This window comes from Macaca fascicularis, chromosome 6 (genome assembly GCF_037993035.2).
Source record: "Macaca fascicularis isolate 582-1 chromosome 6, T2T-MFA8v1.1".
NCBI classification, from domain to species: Eukaryota; Metazoa; Chordata; class Mammalia; order Primates; family Cercopithecidae; genus Macaca; species Macaca fascicularis.
The window spans coordinates 174602407-174622963 of record NC_088380.1 but is presented as its reverse complement, the minus strand read 5'-3'; the positions used below and the strand labels follow the sequence as shown (position 1 = coordinate 174622963).

At 41.0% G+C, this 20557-nt stretch overlaps 1 protein-coding gene across 14 annotated transcripts in view; it reads right to left on the bottom strand.

The window, feature by feature from the left end:
* Positions 1 to 20557, bottom strand: part of TENM2 (teneurin transmembrane protein 2) — a 1286794-nt gene that overhangs the window by 382633 nt on the left and 883604 nt on the right. For 13 of the 14 annotated variants that reach the window (XM_045395034.3, XM_045395036.3, XM_005558468.5 and 10 more), the window contains one exon: positions 7090 to 7299. The exons of the other annotated variant lie outside the window; for it this stretch is intronic. In XM_045395034.3, coding sequence (XP_045250969.1) covers positions 7090 to 7299 — 210 coding nt within the window. The remainder of the gene's footprint in view (positions 1 to 7089; positions 7300 to 20557) is intronic. 14 annotated transcript variants of the gene reach the window in all.

Below are 20557 nucleotides of genomic sequence, written 5' to 3'. Positions count from 1 at the left end.
TGCCGAGAGAGTCCTGAGGACTATTTGTTCCCAATTATTGGGGTGGGAGACCTTGTTTAGGAGGCCAGGGTGAGGGTCTTTGGGAGCCCAGGTTTGTGTTGGTGGAGCTGTACTTTCTCTCCTTGATGGGATTGCCATCAACATTTTCAGCCAAGTGTTGTAACATCCCAAAACCACTCTTGTCAACTTTTGCATGTAAGTTACAAGGATCTGTTTTGCATGACTGTGTAGGCCTTAGTTTTGACAATGTCCCAGATATTGGGACGAAATCCACACTATACAGAGGAAGAGTTGGGGAGTCTCTAACATTGGGACAGCTTGGTCCAGCCAGATACAAGGAGCTTACAGACACAGAATACTAGAACAAGAGGCCTTTTAAGTCAATGCTCAATCTAATCAGATAGGGAAACTGAGGTTCATGATGATTAATATGGTTTGGCTGTGTTCCCACTCAAAATCTCATCTTGAATTGTAATTCTCATAATCCCCACATGTCAAGGGTGGTACCAGGCGGAGGTAATTGGATCATGGGGCAGTTTCTTCCATGCTGTTCTCTTGATAGTGAGTGAGTCTCACAAGATCTGATGCTTTCATAGGCATCTGGCATTACCCCTGTTTGCACTTCTCCTTCCTGCTGCTTTGTGAAGAAGGTGCCATTCTTCCCCTTCACCTTCTGCCATGATTGTACATTTCCTTAGGCCTTCCCAGCCATGCAGAACTGTGAGTCAATTAAATCTCTTTCCTTTATAAATTGCCCAGTGTCGGGTGTTTCTTCATAGCAATGTGAGAACAGACTAACACAATGATTGAATGACCTGACAAAAATCATGCTGTGAATCAGGAGCAGTGTGAAGAAAACTCAAGTTCTCCAACTTTCATTTTAGAGCTTCCCCACTACATTAATGGTTCCAAGACTTGTCAGAGCACAGGCTTCACCTGAAAGGAATGGTAAATGCAGAGTTCCTTAGCCCCTCCTGAGCTTAGGGAATCAGAATCTCCAGGGAAAGTGTCTGGGGATATGTGTGTTTGCCAAACAGTGGGCGTGAAGGGTATTTTGTGATGCCGTATTTAGTTTTAAGAAATCTTTAAAAAATTGTAACCCGTGCCCTTTAATACAATGCTTTCACTGTCTGTTGTATATCTCAATCAGCCAAACAAATATTCTGAGGTTAACATTTAACAGAGGAGTGAGGAGAAAAGTCTCTGCAATTAGGAAGGTTAAGGTTGAAGCCGAAATCCTTCACTTTCCAGCTTTATGACTTTGGTACATTACTTAACCTCTTTGTGACATGGTTTTGTCATCTATAAAATGGGTATGATGATAATCCTTGATGCATTGGGAGGTGGGGGGCACCAAATACAAGTACATGAAGAAAGTCATATTAAGTACTTAGCATACTAACTAGTGTTGAGGGAGAAAAAGGTCCATGAGCTGAAAGCCCAAGTCCTTTGTGGTTCTGCATTTGGGGCAAGAGAGATGGCTGTTTCTGTGACCTCTACAGAAAAGATAACATGCTGGACTTAGCCTGTACTACCCAGTGGGCCTAGTACCCACCCAGAGGAGAGGCAGCTGGAACCAGACCTCTGCCTGGATGCCAGGAAGGAGCCACAGATAGTTCTGAATGTCTGAACCAGACATCCAAGGGACTTGGGGAAGAACCTGGAGTCCAAGTGGCTCATGCACAGTACAGATCCAACATGGGAAAGTGAATGATGTTTGCACTTGATATCCTGACCCCAAAATCAAGAGTGAAAACTAAAGGTGGTTACTATAGACACTCATTCATTTATTTAACAAATACTTAGTGAGTGTCTACTATGAATCTGTCACCAGGGAAACTGCAGTGGAGGTCCCTGAAGAATAAAGTGATGCTGGGAGGAGGAAGAAAAGCTGATAAAGAGCACAATAAGCAGTTAAAATGCAGAACATTAGGAGAAGTGGGATAAACAACCACAGGATGTACAATGACTTTTGTAAAAAAAAGCAAGATAGTATTATCAGCACCATACAATCATCAATGTGCATAAGAACTGCTGTGAGCTATTCAGGGAATCCTAAATTAAATTAAATTACAATGGGCATAATCTGCTTAGGGAGGCAAGAAAATTTACAACATCTCAGAAAAAAATTTCTTTCTAAAACCTAAGATATGTAAGGAGAAGAAGTTTCATTAAGTTAAAAATATTGACTTCTTCCTCATCCCAAATCCAGCCCCATGGATGGATCTTTGGGACCAGATGAGTGAGGCTGTCCTGAAGTTTTCATGAGAGGGTATCAATTCTAACCTCCAAGTGGCTGTCAGGACAGATCTATTAACACAGAACATCTGCTTTTCGGGTCCTGAATGGTGATTTTAACCTCAAAGTCTGCTAATTCCCATAAAACTTCAGTTATGAGCAATGATATTTAAGGTCTGTTGCCTATAGGGCATGAAATTTACATGGTCCTTTAGTAGAACTAAGGTTTGTCTATCGATCAAGTTTTGCCCTTGGACTGTGCAAATATTGGACATTTGTAGAATTGTTTTCACGTGGAAAGTGTGCTCTATGTCTTATTTAGAGGGAGGTTACAAGGAATTTTGACAGAAAATTAGCATATGTATTATATGATGTTACTAAGAATCCAGTCATCTGGATACACACATGAGCTCCTTTATGACCAACTTCTTTCTGGCCTCATTGTGAGGATTCACAGAATTTCCCTGAAATGACTGATTTGCTTTTATCTCATGGGGTGTTATGCATCTTCTTTTCCCCATGCTTCCCTTTTTGCTTTGGTTGCTAGGAAGCTTAAAATCAAGTTCTCTATCTTAAATAATGGAATAGGACTTTATACATTTGAGCATATATGTATATCTTCCCCCCTAAATTTTTCCTTTACCTTTATTGTATCATCTAATTATAGCTTAATTTTTTTAAACCAATTGTTGGCTGGGCGTGGTAGCTCATACCAATGATCCTAGCACTTTGGGAGGTGGAGGTGGGTGGGTCATTTGAGGCCAGGAGTTCGAGAGCAGCTTGGCCAACACAGTGAAAACCCATTTCTACTAAAAATACAAAAATTAGCCGGGTATAGTGGTGTGCACCTGTAATCCCAGCATCTAGGGAGACTGAGGCATGAGAATCACTTGAACCTGGGAGGCAGAGGTTGCAGTGAGCCAAGGTTACGCCATCGTACTCCAGCCTGGATCAACAAGACTTTGTCTCAGAAAAAAAGTAACAATTGTTATAAGCTGTTACATATGAGGGAGGTGCAAAAAAGGAATGAATGAATGAATGAATGAATCTCATTTGTTTTATGATGCATGATAAATTAGACAGGCAACTTATTGATCTTAGGCAACCCCAAAGCCTGCTGATTTTGATATTCTATTTTCATTTAGAATTAACGAAGACATTGCTCTTTTAAAAAGGGTCAAGGCACCCTTCGTGTGCTCAGTTACAAACAGAGACTCTCTGATTGGGACAGCTCTTTTGCCAAATAAGCTCTACCAAAATGTCCTGACTAGGGCATCTTGGTTACTACATTTCTTATGTGTATAGTCTGATGCTACTCATGAGTGTTCAAAGCCCCTTTATTTAAACTTTAAAGAAAACTAAAATTCAGTTTCACAGGTAGAGGAAAGCCAGTGCTTTTAGAAGATAATGTGGTTGCTTGTATATTTTCTGCATCATATGCTGAGAGCAAACTGCAAACCCTATTCTGATTTGGAAGGTAGTCTCATTCTTCCATCTGCAGGAGCCTCCATTATGCTGCTGCTGGGATCTAGATTTTTTTTTTTTTCCAGATGAGTTGTTTCATAGGATTTGAAATTATGCTTCTGTATACAAGAAACATCTCTGGAGTAACCTGCTCTGGCAGAAGGTCAGAACACAGAATGAGCCACTCGCTGGAGCTCAGCTATCTGAAAGAAAATGCTTAAGGGGGAGAGAAACATCACTCCTATAAACATCTCACTAACTGTACCTGGGTATCTGCTTGATTGGCATAGATTGAGGGTTAGAGCAATTTGGCTCCAAAGGTGGCAAGGTTTGAGTACCGTCCAGTAAAGAATGCACTGCTGTCATAGAAAATAATGACACTCAAGCCATAAAGATGAAGCTTTGTTGTTGCTTTGAGGAGTTTTTCATGTTGGGGAAAAACATTTTAGTTCCTGTAGTTTATGTCCCGTTTGTTTCTAAAGAGCAGGTGCTCCGTGGGCAGGAACTGTGTACTGTGACCCTCCTAATGATGGGCTTCACCGACATCAAATAATAACAGCAACTATAAGAGGAGAGCAGGAAATAATGTTTTACTGTCGTATATCGGCTGATGTGTTGGAAAGTGTTTTATTTCACCTAAGAAAGAGACACAGACCGAAGTAGTACCAGATTCTCAGAACACAGGGTCATTGCCAAGAGACAAATTAAAAAAATTCTGTGTAATTAACCAACTAAACACAACACACCCAAACACACGGCCACTTTGTTTGTGCTGTGACACCTCCTGAAAAATTCAGCCCCTTTCATCAGACTCAATTCAAAACATTCAGACATAGCTCTGCACTTTGCATCTTCCGTGTCAAACTCTATTTTCAATCCTTTATATCAAATTTAAATTCATGGCAACTGCATTCAGATCTTGATAGAATCCCCAATTTGCCCTTAAATCCATTCCACAAGAAACACACACACACACACACACACACAGATGTGAGCACACGCACACTCGAACTTGATTTGCTCTCATTTTAGCTAAGCCAGAGTCCAGAATTTCAAATGACTGCCTGTTGACTGGAGCTTTAACAAACTCTCTGATGATAAGTACCTGCTGAAAACAAGGGTATTGCACAATTGGGTCTTCATCCCCTCAGTTGAAGAAATCATATCAGCACAGCTCCTGTTTGGGATGAAAATGGACCCTTAAATTTTCTGTGGTATTTTCTCCTGTTACTGAAGCTTAAATCGCTATCAGTCTTAAGTGAGCTGAACAAATTGGTGTGAGTGATGAAAAATGGGTAAGTTTGACTCTGAACACACAGATCTGTTGTGTCCACCAAAATGAGGTCTTGATTAGGCATAAAGCTGACATAAATATCCTATCAACAAGTTTCAATCTGATACACTGTCCAAAAGAAAGGAAATCACTCACTGCATTATTGCTAAGAAAACATTCCAGATGGCCTCAAGATATGAACTGACCTCTCTTATGGAAATCATCATTGCCTGGGTATCCATATATGCATAAAAGGATATAGTTTTTAAAAGCTCATTTTATCCCTAATAATTGTCTGTTTTTAAAAAGCTATCAGCAGGTGCACCTCATTTCAAAAGCCTCTTGTCCTTCATAATACAATATTCATCACGATTACATAGTATGAAATAAAAAGCAGCAAAACATAAGTGAAGGTAGTTCAATTAAATGCAACATAATCTCTGCAGCAAAAAAAGGGCTCGGTAGCTAAAATCAGGTTCTGATGAAAGTAAAAAGGGAATATATTTCCACATATTTTTAATTATATAGAATTTCCTCAAACATGATTTTTCATAATATATTCCATTAAGTTAACATCATATTTGAAGAAAGAGCATTTTCCGATTTCATTTTAAGCCTGATTTTGAGCAATTACAGTGTCATTGTTCCACGGTAGAAAGGTTGAATTCATTTACTGTGTGGTTATGCTAGTTATGATTGATGTCTCTTCTCCAAATGATAAACCAATCACCCCAATGATGTAATGTCATTTTAAGAGTGCCATAATCACATTTCTCTCAAACTAGAAGCTCTGATGAGTTCTAATAAAGATTTATGGTAGATTAAAGGCCTTCATAATATCAACAATGGATTGCTCATTTGATGAGAGATTTGATTAGGTAATTTTTTTTGAAAAAGAATATGAGTTTACTAAATATATCAGGCCTGGCTATGAAGAAGGGCATGGGCCATCCTAAGTAGCAGTCCATCATTCCATTTCCAGAATGAGTCATCTTAAATGTATTTGGGAGGTCCTCTCTAATTGTAGAGGTTGGGCCCAGTGGTGGGTGGCATATACTCCTGGATGGAGCCTAAACACAATCTCATCAAGACCCACTCTCGGCATGGAAAGCTCTGTGTTGCTTTGGATGGGATATGCTAATGAACCTCATGAGTGGCCAGTTCAGAAGATAACTCCCAACCCTGTAGGTCAGGAGCAATTAATTTTTGCAAATGTCTCTCCTTGGGCCATGGATACTTAAACTCCAGTTATTGCCCATTCCTACGTTCAGATGTTCACGTGAACATAACACCAACAGGAGAAATCAAAATAAGTCATGATTATTTCTGGGTCCAGGGCAATTCCACCCAAGATTCAGAGATTGGGAGCTAAGACAGTGGCCACAAAATCTTCAAAAGTGGGACAGGACCTTGGGTCCAGTCTGTTTGTTCTGTGAATGAGAAAATCAAAATAAGAACTATGGATTTAGAGGCAGTATTTATCATAGTACCACACCATCAACTTGTTAAATTCAAGTGAGGTCACAAGTAAAGGGTTACAGGAGAGGTCACCGCCCCCCGCCCCCAAACACTTCAGACTTGGCAAGACATTCAGTATTGATGTCAAGGGAACACATTGTAATTTCAAAATCATCGAAATAAGCAAGGACTAGAAGTTAAAAGCCAAAACAAACAAACAACAACAACATCAAAAAACCAAAAACCAAAACAAACAAAAAAATCCAGGGGATCTGAGATACACAAAAATTGGGCATGTGAGGGTGTCTAAGGTCACTCAGCTATGCCCAGTATTGTAGTAATACAAAATTCATTGTGCCGGTGTCTCTCTGTGCTTCACCTTTGAGACCAGCATGCTCACACATGCAGCAATGGGGAAATGCCTTCCACTGAAGGAGGCCCAAACCCTGTTATGATAAGCAAAACCTCTTCAATAACTTTGACCTTCTACAATTGTATCTTGAAAATACCATGCCATAAAACAACAAATGCATTTCACCTTGATGCTCCCCACACCACCTTCCCCCAGCCCTTGTTTCAGCGTTGTCATTTTGCTGGAGAATCAAGAATGTCACTCACAAAACACCACACATTCAGACACCACAGAGTTTCCTTACCACTGCTGGAGGCTTGCTGGGGCCCTGAGCATGCTCTGAGCAGGTATGAATTGGGGGAGAATTCCTCATCAGGGTTGGTGTCCATGATTTGATGGGAGGTGTTGCTGTCTAGCAATGGCATCTGGCAGCTAACTGGTGGAGGATTATGGGAGCTAGGCAGCTGAGCAGATGGGAGGAGACTAGGCGAGGATGTAGGTGGAATGGGACGACCTGGGAAAGAGGACAGAGGGGTCAAAGATCAGCAATGAGTGTCATGAGAGCATCCCAAGAAAGTTACATTGAAACCAGCTCACAATACAAATATTAAAAAAAAAAAAAAAAAAAAAAAGAAATGCTCCAGATGTGCTTTTTTTAAAGAGGGTTTGATGTTTCTCCTAAATTCATATTTTAGGTAGTTGCATATTTCAGAAAAAGGACATGAGCAGAAATATCCATGTACACAGCTGAAATGGAATCAGTCCAGAAACCATCCAGTTTCTTTTATCGTCTCTGCTACAGTCCTAATCTAAGTCCTCATTATCTCTCTCTGAGCTACCACCTACTCCCCATTGTCCCAATCCTATCTCCGCAGCAGCCAGAATGAAATTTTAAGGTGAGGAATCAGATTGTATCACTTGCCCGCTTAGCACCCTCCAATGACTTCCCATTACTTGCAGAAAGAAACCCAAACTCCTCATGATGACCTACCTGTCTTGAGCACTCCAGCCCATAGCTGCCTCTCCCACCTCACTCCCATAGTAACCCTTACGACTCTCCACATGGCCCCTTAGTCTCTAGCCAATATGGTCATCTTTATTTCTGTTGCTTGAACACACCAAGCCATTCCACCTTTAGAGTCTTCACACTTCCTGTCCCCTCTATGCAGGACACCACCCCCAACCCCCCACCCCAACACCTTGCCAACATTCACAGTCTGACTTCTTCTCTTCAATCAACCCTTCCATGTTTGTCTCCTTGAAATTTGCCCATCTACCTGCTCTAGGCAACTACTCCGCTTACATTTCTTCATAGCCCTTACTGCTCCTTGAATGCAGGCATCTTGTTTATTTTATTCACCCCCTGCATCTCCAATGTCTTCCTAAAGAATAGCATCTGCTGAATGAATGAACAAAAATGAGATACTCTAAAACCAGACTCATTAGTTTGAGGTAGAAGTGGAAGATTGGTGGAAAGGGTGATGCATTGGCATCCCAAAGAGGTGACCAATACCCCCACTCTCTTCATTATGTGGTTTTTGGAACACCATGACTATGGTTTTCGGACAAAGAAAAGCACAGACTCTCTAGCCTTGAGGAGGAGCAGCCAGTCCAGCAGCAGGTGCTCAGTGACATGGAGCTACCCTTGGGTCAAGAAATTGTCCTCCCACACACAGGCTGCTGCATCCTCTCTTTCACATGGTAGGGGAGCTCCTGGCAGCCAAATTGCTAGGTGAGGACAATCACCACCTACACTTTTGCCTGCTTCATCCTTCCATCTTGGGGTCTTTGCAGTTGCTTGCCTGCTGGTTTGCTCATTTGGGAAGTTCAGGAAAATGAGCCAAGAGAAGCAGCCCATGGCATATGTCCTAAATCTGGGGGTGTGGAAGGAAGGACAGAACATTGAGAAAGCAAACTTGAGGACCAGGTGAGTGTCGCAACTCAGGTAAGAAGTATCTGAGACAGAAGAATTGTGTGTTCCTGGTTTTAGATGTACTGCTGATGTAGCGACATTGGCAGACACCTCAAATGAATGTCAATTTTTATTGTCACTTTTATAATTGTATTTTCTGATTTGTTATTCGGTACATTTAATGCTATTTATGGGTTCATTTGGTTCAATAAAATGTATGTGCATTTTGCTAGACCTTGAGGATACAAAAATAAGTAATACACCAACCCTGCCCTCAGAGAGCTGATAGTCTAGTGGGAGACAGACAGGTAAATATGTCATTTCAGTGCCACATGATAAAAAGCAGAATAGTGGCATGTAATGACATGGTACTGTGGGGGCAGAGAAAAGGGACACTTGTTTCAGCCTGGCCAGGTAGGAGTGGGAGTGTAGAGTCAAATAAGGATTCCTGGGAAAAGTGATGCCTGAGCAAACGTCCAAAGAGGAAAAAAGTGACTTCTGGGGAGAGAAAACAGGATGAATCGCACCAGAGGCATCAAACCCAAGGCCCATTACCCTTTTGAGGATGGGGGTGGCAGTAATAGGAGATGAGATACCCTTAAAACTTAAATGTTAAGGACTCCTGCACAGTAACAGAATAAAAATGGAGACAAATCATTCCTGAAATTGATCAGTTGATAAATGGAGTTTGACTTGAAAAACTCCCTTCTTTCGTGGCTGTTTGGGATTCATATAAAGCATGACTTTCTTGCTGGGTGTTCTGGAAATGTAGACTGAATACATTGGAGTTTCATCAGAATCAATGCTAATGTTTAATCAATACATCACCCACCCCAGGTCTCCTTCTAAGCAAAATAACTATCATTATCATTAATAATTTAACTGCTGATGTTTCTTACACAATAACTATCTGCCACTTACTGTGCTAGTTCCTTTATATGTATTATCTCATTTAATCCTCAAAACAATCCTTGAGGTTAGAATTATTATATAGTCCCATAACATGAAATAACACATTCCCATTTTATACATGAGGAAACTGAGACACAGAGAGGTTAAACTGCACAGCTAGTTAAGCAGCAGAGGCCAGGATGCAAACTTGTGTCTAACTATTTCAAAGTTCACCCTCTAACCACTCTACGTGATGCTTGCCCACACAGCAGCATGGTGAGAAAAAAGGGAAGAAGTGACATAAAAGAAGGAGAGTGATTTACGGCAGATCATGTTTCCGGGTTCCCATCTCCCAATCCCAAGGGACTCTTCCAATTTCAAATAAGAAACATTTCTTTGAATAACCATTTACAGCACCTATCATCCAACAGAGTTCAAAGTTTTTCTTGTCATTTTGTTATAAAGTTCAAAGCAGCTCCTTTATAGCAGTGTTACCCTCTGCCTTCTTCAAGGCTCCTGAACTCAGAGGAATCCTAACCAAGGCACTGTGAAGTTGGTGTTGACGTCCACTTAGCAGCGAGGCTCTGGTAGGAACAGATTTTAACTCACAATCAATAGGCTTTAAAGTTTGTGTTATTGAGGCATATCTGAAACTGCATGTTGAAGAACAAGGATGGCTGGAAGCCAATTTTTAAATTCCTTTGAGTGACTGAGGTGGAACTGAAGTTCAAGTGCAATTTTCCAGGAGCCTGATATGATAGTTGTGTGAAATCATTCTTTACATGAACTTTTTGAAATTTTGTTCAGCATGAATTTGTTTCATATAGTACAGACAGAGCTGCTTTTTAATTTATACAAATACAGACAATAGAAGAGCAGTCATAACACAATGAAAGCATTGGGGTTACTACAGTGTATTGAGAATACACATCACAGAATTGTCTGATTCCTGTTATTTTTCTGCCCACGTTAAGCCCATGTTTTGGGAGCTCCTTCAACTCTGCTTGCTGGTACCTACCATTACTTGGGAAATTTCTCAGTCCCTAGCTCTGCCCCCAGCAAATGGTATGCTGTTTTCTCGCTTTCTTTCTTTTCTTTCTTTCTCTCTCTCTCTTTCCTTCCTTCCTTCCTTCCTTCCTTCCTTCCTTCCTTCCTTCCTTCCTTCCTTCCTTCCTTCCTTCCTTCCTTCCTTCCTCTCTCTCTCTCTCTCTCTCTCTTTCTTTCTTTCTTTCTTTCTTTCTTTCTTTCTTTCTTTCTCTTCCTTTCTTTTTCTTTCTTTCAACATGGTCTTGCTTGTTGCCCACGCTGGAGTGCAGTGGCGTGATCTTGCCTCACTGCAACCTCTGCCTCCTGGACTCAAGTGATCCTCCCACCTCAGTCCCTACAAGTAGCTGGGATTACAGATGCAAGCCACTATGCCTGTCTAATTTTTGTATTTTTTGTATAGAAGGAGTTTCACTATGCTGCCCAGGCTGGTCTTGAACTCCTGAGCTCAAGCATCCACCTGACTCAGCCTCTGAAAGTGCTAGGATTACAGGTGTGAACTACCACGCCAGTCCTGGTATACTGTTTTCTGTCTGCTATGTCATTTGCTAGTTTTGTTCACTTATGCTACATTTCTCCCCCCGACTATTCCAACTGACAGAGACCATCTGTACAGACACAAACAGGTTCCAAAGTACGGGGAGGAAACTGAAACTTCTACAGGCTCACTTTATAAATCATGATTTCTTACAGAAATGCTTAGTGTGGCATGGGCAGGTAACCAGGTGATAGGCATTCACCTGGTTCCCACTCTATGTACTACAGAAGCCCCTTGACTCTCCAACTATGTTGAAAGTTCCATTTTGAATGAGTATAGTCTCCAGCAAATGCACAGAAAACCAGGTTCAACTGATCTGTTAAAAAACAAAAGGAAACAGGCAAAGGCAGCAATATGTCTTTCATTAAACTCATATGGTCTTGTGTATGTGTGGGTGTGTGTGTACGTGTTTTCCAAGATCCCCATGTAAATCAAAGTCAAACTAATTATCTGTGTGATTGGATCAACCATGACCTTAAACATGGGGACTAATCCAACTTTTTCTAATTTATCCATTTCCAAATGAATACAATTTAGTGATAGTTTGAACTCATGATTTTTTTTTTTTTTTTTCTGATTAACGTACCGATAGCCGGTTTTGTGCTAACTCTGATAGATTGGTAGTGGCTATGTGGAATGTTGTGTTGAGAAGGACTGTGAGGATGTCCTGGATTCAGTGGGAAACAGTGAAATCATCAATTAGAAATTTCATGGACGCAGAGTGGGGAGAGGTAGCAGATCACAGTGCTTATTTGACAACCATGCTCCAGGTCCTCACTCATCACCCATTTCAGTTATACCTGAAAACTTTATCCTACACAACCTGTGGTTGAAACCATAGTGCTCTAACTCCCATTGTCTTAATTACAGAACCATTTTCCTCTTTAAGTTAATTTGGATCCTGACTTAGTTCCCCAAGACCAAAGGACTACCATTCTCCTCTCCATCTCCAAAGCAGTAAATATTATTAGTGAAATTGCTGCTCTGCCCAACCCTTTTTAATATATTCACTAATTTACGACAGAGGGCATGTTGCAGATCAATTCCCAAAATTCACTTAAAACAATGGGTTCTTTTTTATTCAACAGATTAATGGCAAGCAGACATTAGAATGTTCTGTGTAGGCAATGCATAATTGATTTATGTAGTGATGAGATGTCAGGATATTTGATGAAGCAAAGAGACATGCTCAGATAACAGTAACAAAAAAGGTACTAGGAATAATTGTATCCAAAATAATAAGTTCAATGACCTCATTACCACTTATATATATATATATGATCTTGCTTTACTCTAAGAACTGAGCTAAGTACTAAGTATTCTACACATATACATATATATACATTCTTTTACATTCATTACTTTCCTTTGAACGTAGTAAGATTATCTTCCCCATTTACAGGTAAGGACACTGAGGCTTAGTTAAACCGACTTTCCTAACATCATGCTGTTAGCAGGCAGCACAGCTGGGATTTGAACCCAGGTCATCTGACTCCAAAGCGCAAGCCTTGAGTAGTCCATTTGACTATGTTCCACATTAGACAAAAATGCTAACAAATGAATAAGATGTGAATCCCAAACTCATGAGTCCTTTTCTGGAATGCACAATAGAAGTCATCCCAGAGGAGGTAATTAATCCTGGGCAGAAACAAGGTTCTTCCTGGAAATAACCATGGTGCCCCACTCACACAGAAAAAAATAATTTGTAAGGAGAGAATAAAGAACTTGAGTCAAAACTTAAAAATCCTCTGTGACTTCAAGAACTTAGTAAAAACATGGTTTTTGTGTTAAAGTTGAGTACTGCAAAAGGACTTACATTTAAGCAAGAGGATTTAAACAGTTGTCCTAATGATATTTCTTAATACCTGCTATTTATTCAGATGCTTGACTAAAGTATCTACTTTTCTCTAACTCTTTGGGGTTTGTGAAGCCCCTATGTTTGAAGGGGTCAAAAAGTGAGAAAAGTTTACGTTATTTCTATGCAAATAAAAATATTTTCAATACCTGAGATATTGCTTTTGTTTGCATTTAATGATTTTTTAAAATGTGGTTCTCCTTGCCATTAAGACCCATAAGAATATTTTTCAGGAAAGTGCATCAGGTTTTTCAAGGTCTGCGTAGTTCTGCATGTGCAGCTTTCAGAGGGCTATGTGACAAGATATTCTTCACCAAGGCTTCACCATGGGCTTCGAGGGAGCACTGGGGCATGGCAGCCAGGCCTACTACTGCAGAAGCTGCAAGCTGCCCTGATAACAATGCCGGCTAGACTCTCTGTCTCCAGCTCATCGCATTCACCACCACTGGAAAGGTGGGTTAAGCCACAGTACATTTATCTGTTCAGCCTATTTGATGTGCTGAACACCAGCCTCAGTGATTTTGCTTACGCCCCTTCCACACTTACCACCCACATTGTCAGTTGTTCAACAAGTATAGAGACTCCGGGGCATGAATAACATACCCAAAGGTAAGAACCAAGATTCGAACTCAGGTTTGTGTATTGCCATAAACTACAATGGGCTATTCCTTAACCTAGAGCCGCCTTACACTCAAGTTCACCCGTGAGTTGGTTTCATCAAGCAAACCCAACCCATTCTCATTTTGTACCCTGCTCCAAATGAAACCCTGGGCTCCAACAGATGTAATACCTAATTGTCTTTTACAAATGTTTATTTCTCCCTTCATACCTGCCTTTTTTCTGTCTCTGTGCTGTGTAATTCATCCCCAACTTTGTAGCCCATCCAGTTTTCTTCCTCCAAAACCCAAGGGAGGAATGGAGAGAGCACAGACTTCAGAGTCCGGCAGACTGAGCCCTTCCACTTACTCTATTACTTGGGAGTCTGAGCAACTCAGTTCACCTCTCTGAGCCTCTCTGATGATATTAACACCTACTCTACATGTTGTTGTGAAGGGTGGAGATGTTATATGTAGAGCCCATAGAACAGTGTTGGACAGAGAGTAGAGACAAGGGACCCAGATGGAGCTAATGAGACTTTTAGCTTACTGGTTCCAGCTGGTTCACAAGCACCTGCTGTGTATACATGACTAAACCATAGGTAGGGAGACTGTAGTATCGATCATTATTGCAGACTGCGAAATGAACCCTAACAAATACAGCATCTGAATTTTTTTCTTTTTTTTTTTTTTGAGACAGAATCTCACTCTCTGTCACTCAGGCTGGAGTTCAGTGGTGCAATCTTGGCTACTGCAATTTCCACCTCATGGGTTCAAGTGATTCTCATGCCCCAGCCTCCTGAGTAGCTGGGATTACAGGCACACACCATTACGCCCGGCTAATATTTGTATTTTTTAGTAGAGACAGGGTTTCAGCGTGTTGGCCAGGCTGGTCTTGAACTCCTAACCTCAGGTGATCCGCCCACCTCAGCCTCCCAAAGTGCTAAGATTACAGACATAAGCCATCACACCTGGTCAGCATCTTAAAATTGAAATACAGATATATATTATGTATTTATATTTTACCTATATTTATATTTTATATTTACATAATATTATGTATTTACATAAATCTACCTACCTACCTTCTATATTTCTGATAGCAGGCTGCTAATATTTAGTGCTAATGTTAGACTAGCTCAGTCATTATCCATGGGGGCAATCCTGCTCCCCAGGAGACATTTGGCAATGTCTGGGAACTTTTTGGTTGGGGTGCTACTGGCATCTGGTGGGTAGGGACAGGGGTGCTGCTAAACATCCTATAATGTACAGGACAATTTCCCACAACAAAGAATTATCCAGCCCCAAATATTGATAGTATTGAGGTTGAGAAATCCTGGGTTACCACGTGTGATGGCTTTAGATAAGTATACTTTATGTTACATGATTAATTTTTAAGTTGCTCTTTTTTCCAGTTTATAAGCATTGGGCAGATATTAGAAGTGAAACATTTGATTCAGTCAGTCTTTTTCCCCCACCCAAGAAAACACCACAAAAATTAACTTAACGTATCATTGGGGAATTTAAGTCAGAAAGAGGCAAAATTTCCTCAAAGCAAGTCTAATTGTCACTGGGGGAAGTTACAGCACGGTTTTCCCCAGAGGTGAGAGAGATCTGTTTGACAAGAGAGGGTTGGGTGGTCTTTATGGAGGCAGGAGATTCGGAGGAGAATGTTCCACCTCAGTTTTAGGTTATTTCACCTCACCTGAGGAATTTTCATTATGACCTCTTATGTCTTCTCAATGAGGCGATATCAGCCTGACTGGGTTTGTTCTATTCCACATCATCTGGCTTGAAGTTTTTATTTTTACAGTGGAAGACCTAATTGCCCTCTTCACTCACACTTCACTGAACCCATGAAAGCCCAGTTAAGCATTTTCTTGAAAACAAATCGTTTTCAGATGGCCCTGGCAAAACTATCCCAATTGTGAACAAGCTCTTATGCATAATTTATTGGAAGGGTGGCATGCTGTTGGACCTGCCCCAGTTAAAGGGCCTCTTGCAGGAGGAGCTCAAGCATGAACTGTCTTCACAGTTTGAGACCCTATGCATTTGGGTGTCATTACTCTATCTCACCGACAACATGCATGTTTATATATCACATCTTCCTGGCAGCATTGCACTTCAGAAGGTGTCAAATATAGATGAGGCTATAGATGGAGAGTAGAGTCTGTTTTTAAAATAATTTCTATAATTTTCTAATGCTAGCCCTTTCATCTTCATGAGGTGAAATGCGGTGTTTCTTTGCAGCTTCCTCTTGCGAAGACACAAACCCACTTTACGTGCAGTGACACAACTGTTTACCAAAAGGCAATGTATCCTCAAATACCTTCTGACCAGAAATTTCTAATCGCTTGACACATGCAGCTTAATTACATCTCCCAGATCCTCTCAAAGGGAAAACCATTATTATGTTGGTCATGTGTAGTTGTCCAGACTGATGCTGTCCAGCAGACCTTATTGTGATGATGGGCGTGTTCTATATCCGTAGTGTTTAGTACATGTGGCTATTGGACACTTGAAATGTGGCTAGTACAACTGAAAAATGGAATTTTTAATTGTATTAAGTTTTAGTGACATTCAGATAGCCACATCCAGCTAGTGGCTACCATATTGGACAGCATAGTCTAGACTATGGTTCTACCTTTCCAGTTACTGGTATCCTTCACTGTGTTCCTTCCCTTCATACAAAAGCCAACATCTTTCTGAATGCACAAATTTGCTCAGGTCATGTTCCTTCTCTCAACTTTCCCAAGACATTCCATTGCCTATAGTATAGTTTAAACTCTGTTATCTTGTGCCAGACTCCCTCATTCCCTATGCTCTAAACATGCCAAAACAACTGTCCTGTTGAATATGAATCATTCCCTTCTCCTATCTCTCCCCGTGCATGGAAGGTGCTCTCTCTTTGTTGGCAAATACATTTTTCTTTTGAGATGGAGTCTCACTGTGTCACCCAGGCTGGAGTGCAGTGGTGTCATCTCGGTTCACTGCAACCTCTGCCTCGTGGGTTCAACTGATTCCCGTGCCTCAGCCTCCTGCGTAGCTAGGATTATAGGCATGCACCACCACATCCAGATAATTTTTGTATTTTTGTAGAGATGAAGTTTGACCATGTTGGCCAGGCTGGTCTCAAACTCCTGACCTCAGGTGATCTACCCACCTCAGTCTCCCAGAGTCCTGGGATTACAGGCGTGAGCCACCATGCCCGGCTGGCAAAGACCTTCTAGAGACCTTTTGAAGATTTTCTAAAGACTCATCATCTCCAAAACTACCTTCTTTGGAAGTCTTTTCTGATCACCTCACTCACTGGTACCCAGGACATACTTTCATCATTGCTTTTATTACATGTTAGCCTATGTATTTGCCTAAATGTCTGGCTCATTCATGGGACTATGAGTGACTTTGGGTAGAGATTGTACACTATACACATCTTTGTATCCTAGCGCCCAGTACAGAGCCTGTACCTAATAAATAGCACTATGATTGGTTGATTATAACAATTTACTCCACCAACATGTATGGATGTATATCAACTACTCATAGCATTCACTTCACTGTTGGCTGCTATGGCTGTTGTCTTAGGTTTTGGGTGTCTCTCTCAGTGTGTAAGTATTTTGCTAAGAAGAGTTGATTTTGAATTTAAATGTATGGTTTTTTTTGTTAGTCAAGTGGCCTAGAATATTAAGCCACTACCTCACTTGGTGCTCAAATGAAGCCACACCAGTCTGTCACAACCTTGGAGGAAAAACTGACTGTTAAATTTATTAAGAGACAATGTGTCAGTCTCCAAGAGAAGCAAGGGATTTTCAGGCATGGTAGTGTGACCACATTTTTTGGTTAATTTTCAAAATTTAGAATGCAACCATTGTATAAAATTTGATTCCAGGCTGGGCATGGTGGCTCACGACTGTAATCTCAGCACTTTGGGAGGCCAAGGCAGGAGGATAACTTAAGCCTAGGAGTTTGAAACTGTCCTGGGCAACATGGCAAAACCCCATCTCTATAAAAAATATAAAAATTAGTCAGTCTTGGTGCTGTGCACCTGTGCTCCCAGTTACTTGGGGGACCGAGGTGGGAAGACTGCTTGAGCCCAGGAGGCCAAGGCTATAGTGAACCCTGATTGTGCCACCCTGGCCTGGACTGCAGAGCAAAACTACATAAAAAAAAAAAAGAGAGAGAGAGAGAGAGAGAGAAATTTGATTCCACTCTAATTACGAAAGCTTCTCACCTTCAGGAGCTACTTGGGAGATGTAACCCAAGACAATCCAACAATTTCAGATGAAGCTGCTAAACTATGTGGGCAATGCTGTCACTTACTGAGTTGTCTGTCTGTGCTGAGTAATATGCAGAAGATACATTGAGCTGTTTTCTTGCCCTCCTAGAATCTATTTTGTAAGAGCTTAGTTGGGGAAGGGGGGGGAACTGCTAGAGAAAGATTAAAAGGAACTGTATGCCGATGCTGAAACAATTTTCAAAAGGCTCCCTTAGAGAACATATGTTCCATGATGCAAAGGAATTCATCTTACTCATTTTTATGTTCACTTCTTGTGGTTCCTGGTATATAGAAACAATAATATTGCCAATTGCTCAGACTGACTGAGCTCTTATGATGTACCAGGTATTATTTCCAAGCCCTTCACATATATTATTGTATTTAATCTCACACAAACCCTTTGGGAGTAGGTTGTACAATCTTATTCCCATTTTAAAGATGAAGAAAGTGAACTACAGAAGGGATAAGTTCGTTGGGAAGAAGAGTTTGAACCTAGGTATGCTGGTTTTAGACCTCATACCACACTGCACAGATAATTTAATTAGGTTTTATCATAACAACGTACCAAGTGCTGACGTAACAATGTGATTGACATTGAAACAGATTGAAGGTCAAATCTTGATTCTGCCACTGATTTTCTGGGAGACCTTGGGAAAGTCATCTAACTTTTCTGTGTTCAACTACTAGATAAGTGAAATGTGTGGAAATGTACTTCACTAGTTTTAAATGTATTAAAGGAGACACTTCTATAAACTTTCTGAATTAAATGGCATGTGTTATTATCATGCATTACAAAAGGTAAGAGATAGGTGTTCTATTCCCCTTACAGGACTTTTTGAGGATTAAATAATAACATAGATGAAAGTGCATTGCAAATGGTGAAGTACTCTGCAAACGGTAATTGTTTTCATTCTCATTATTGGAAGCTTTCCTTTTCAAAGGCTTTGTCTGCAGATAGCAAACAGTTCTCAACTGTAAATCTGTGTTTTGCTATGTGCTTTAGGGACCACAAAGATAAAACATGCACTCTAGGCAGCAGATGCTCAAACTATTTCATCTCTATGCTGCCCACGCTCACAGTACCCCACCCGTTCCTCATTGAATGGTCCTTGATAAGATGCTAAAGATTAGATGCCTTGGGATTCTACCCACCAGTAGCCAATATAAAGCATGGAAAGCTCCCCTCAAAGACATATACATGTTGTGAAATTAGAATTGAAAATGTAAATGAGAGGAGGACTAGGTCTGGGTTGTTAGGAAGACGTCAGGGCACGGATAACATATGCATTGATTTATACCCTCCCTGAACAATTGTTTGAACATCACTGCCTTGTATCTGAAAAATCCCCACTAGTGTACAATTAGGAAGAGTACTGGGCTAGGAGTTAGGAGACCAGGGTTCTTTAGTGTGGCTACCTAGTTGCTAGCTACTTGTCACAACAAACTTCTTATGTTCTGTAGGCCTCAGTCAACACACACAATTTTATTGTACCATGACATAATGGCACCCGTATTTTTAAATTTATTTATTTATTTAGAGACAGCGTCTCGCTGTGTCATCCAGGTTGGAGTGTAGTGGCACAATCTCAGCTCACTGCAACCTCTGCCTCCCAGGTTCAAACAATTCTCCTGGCTCAGTCTCCCAAGTAGCTGGGATTACAGGTGCCCACCACCACACCTGGCTAGTATTTTTGGATTTTTAGTAGAGATGGGGTTTCACCATGTTGTCCAGACTGGTCTCAAACTCCTGACCTCAGGCAATTCACCTGCCTCAGCCTCCCAGAGTGTTGGGATTACAGGCATGAGTCACTGTACCCGGCCAGCATCCGTACTTTAAAGAAATGTGATGACATTGTCTCAGTCACAAGAGGGCCCATATTGCCATGGAAGAAACTAATATTTACTAACATTTCTTGAGCACTCACAAATGTTTTAGGCAGTATGTTTAGCACATCATAGTTTGTAATTTACAAAATCCTTCCAACAATACTATCTAGCAGTCACTATTATTATTCCTATTTTACAGATGAGCAAACTGTCTTGAAGAGATCATGGGACTTGACAAAGGTTATACAGTAGGTAATGGGCAAAGCCAAGATACGAACTCAGAGCTCTCTAATTAAGCATTGTATGACTACATAGAGTTATTGCAATGCTGGAGATGCAAAGAGAGAAGAGTAATTTTAACTAGGGTAGGGCAGGAAGGCTGACTGGAAATGGTAGCAGTGTCAAGATGACTAGACAATCTGCAGCAAGTTCTCTTCTTCAGCTTTGAATGTCTAAATATTATTCTATTCTCATGACAAGTATGGAGATCAACAATTGGGTCAAGGTTCCATGTGAGTTGTGTCCTAGCAGAAATTCACAACCTGAACTGCATCTTCCCCACCTTCTCCAAGCATGGCTTACTTTTTTCATCAAGGTCAGAATGAACCTCCAAATATCTCTCTTCAGGCCCCACAGAGGCAGTTGCTTGCAAGGCACTGTTCTCTGAAGACTCACTTAGGACACTCTCTGGGGAAAACTATGCATCAAGGCAGACAGCTGAAGGCATCAGAAAAATGGCCTTGGGGCACAAAGGAGCATGAAGGGAGAAAACAAGGAGGATGTTTTAACTTTACACTGGGAGAGTGATGATCATGTTGCCTACATACATGAGC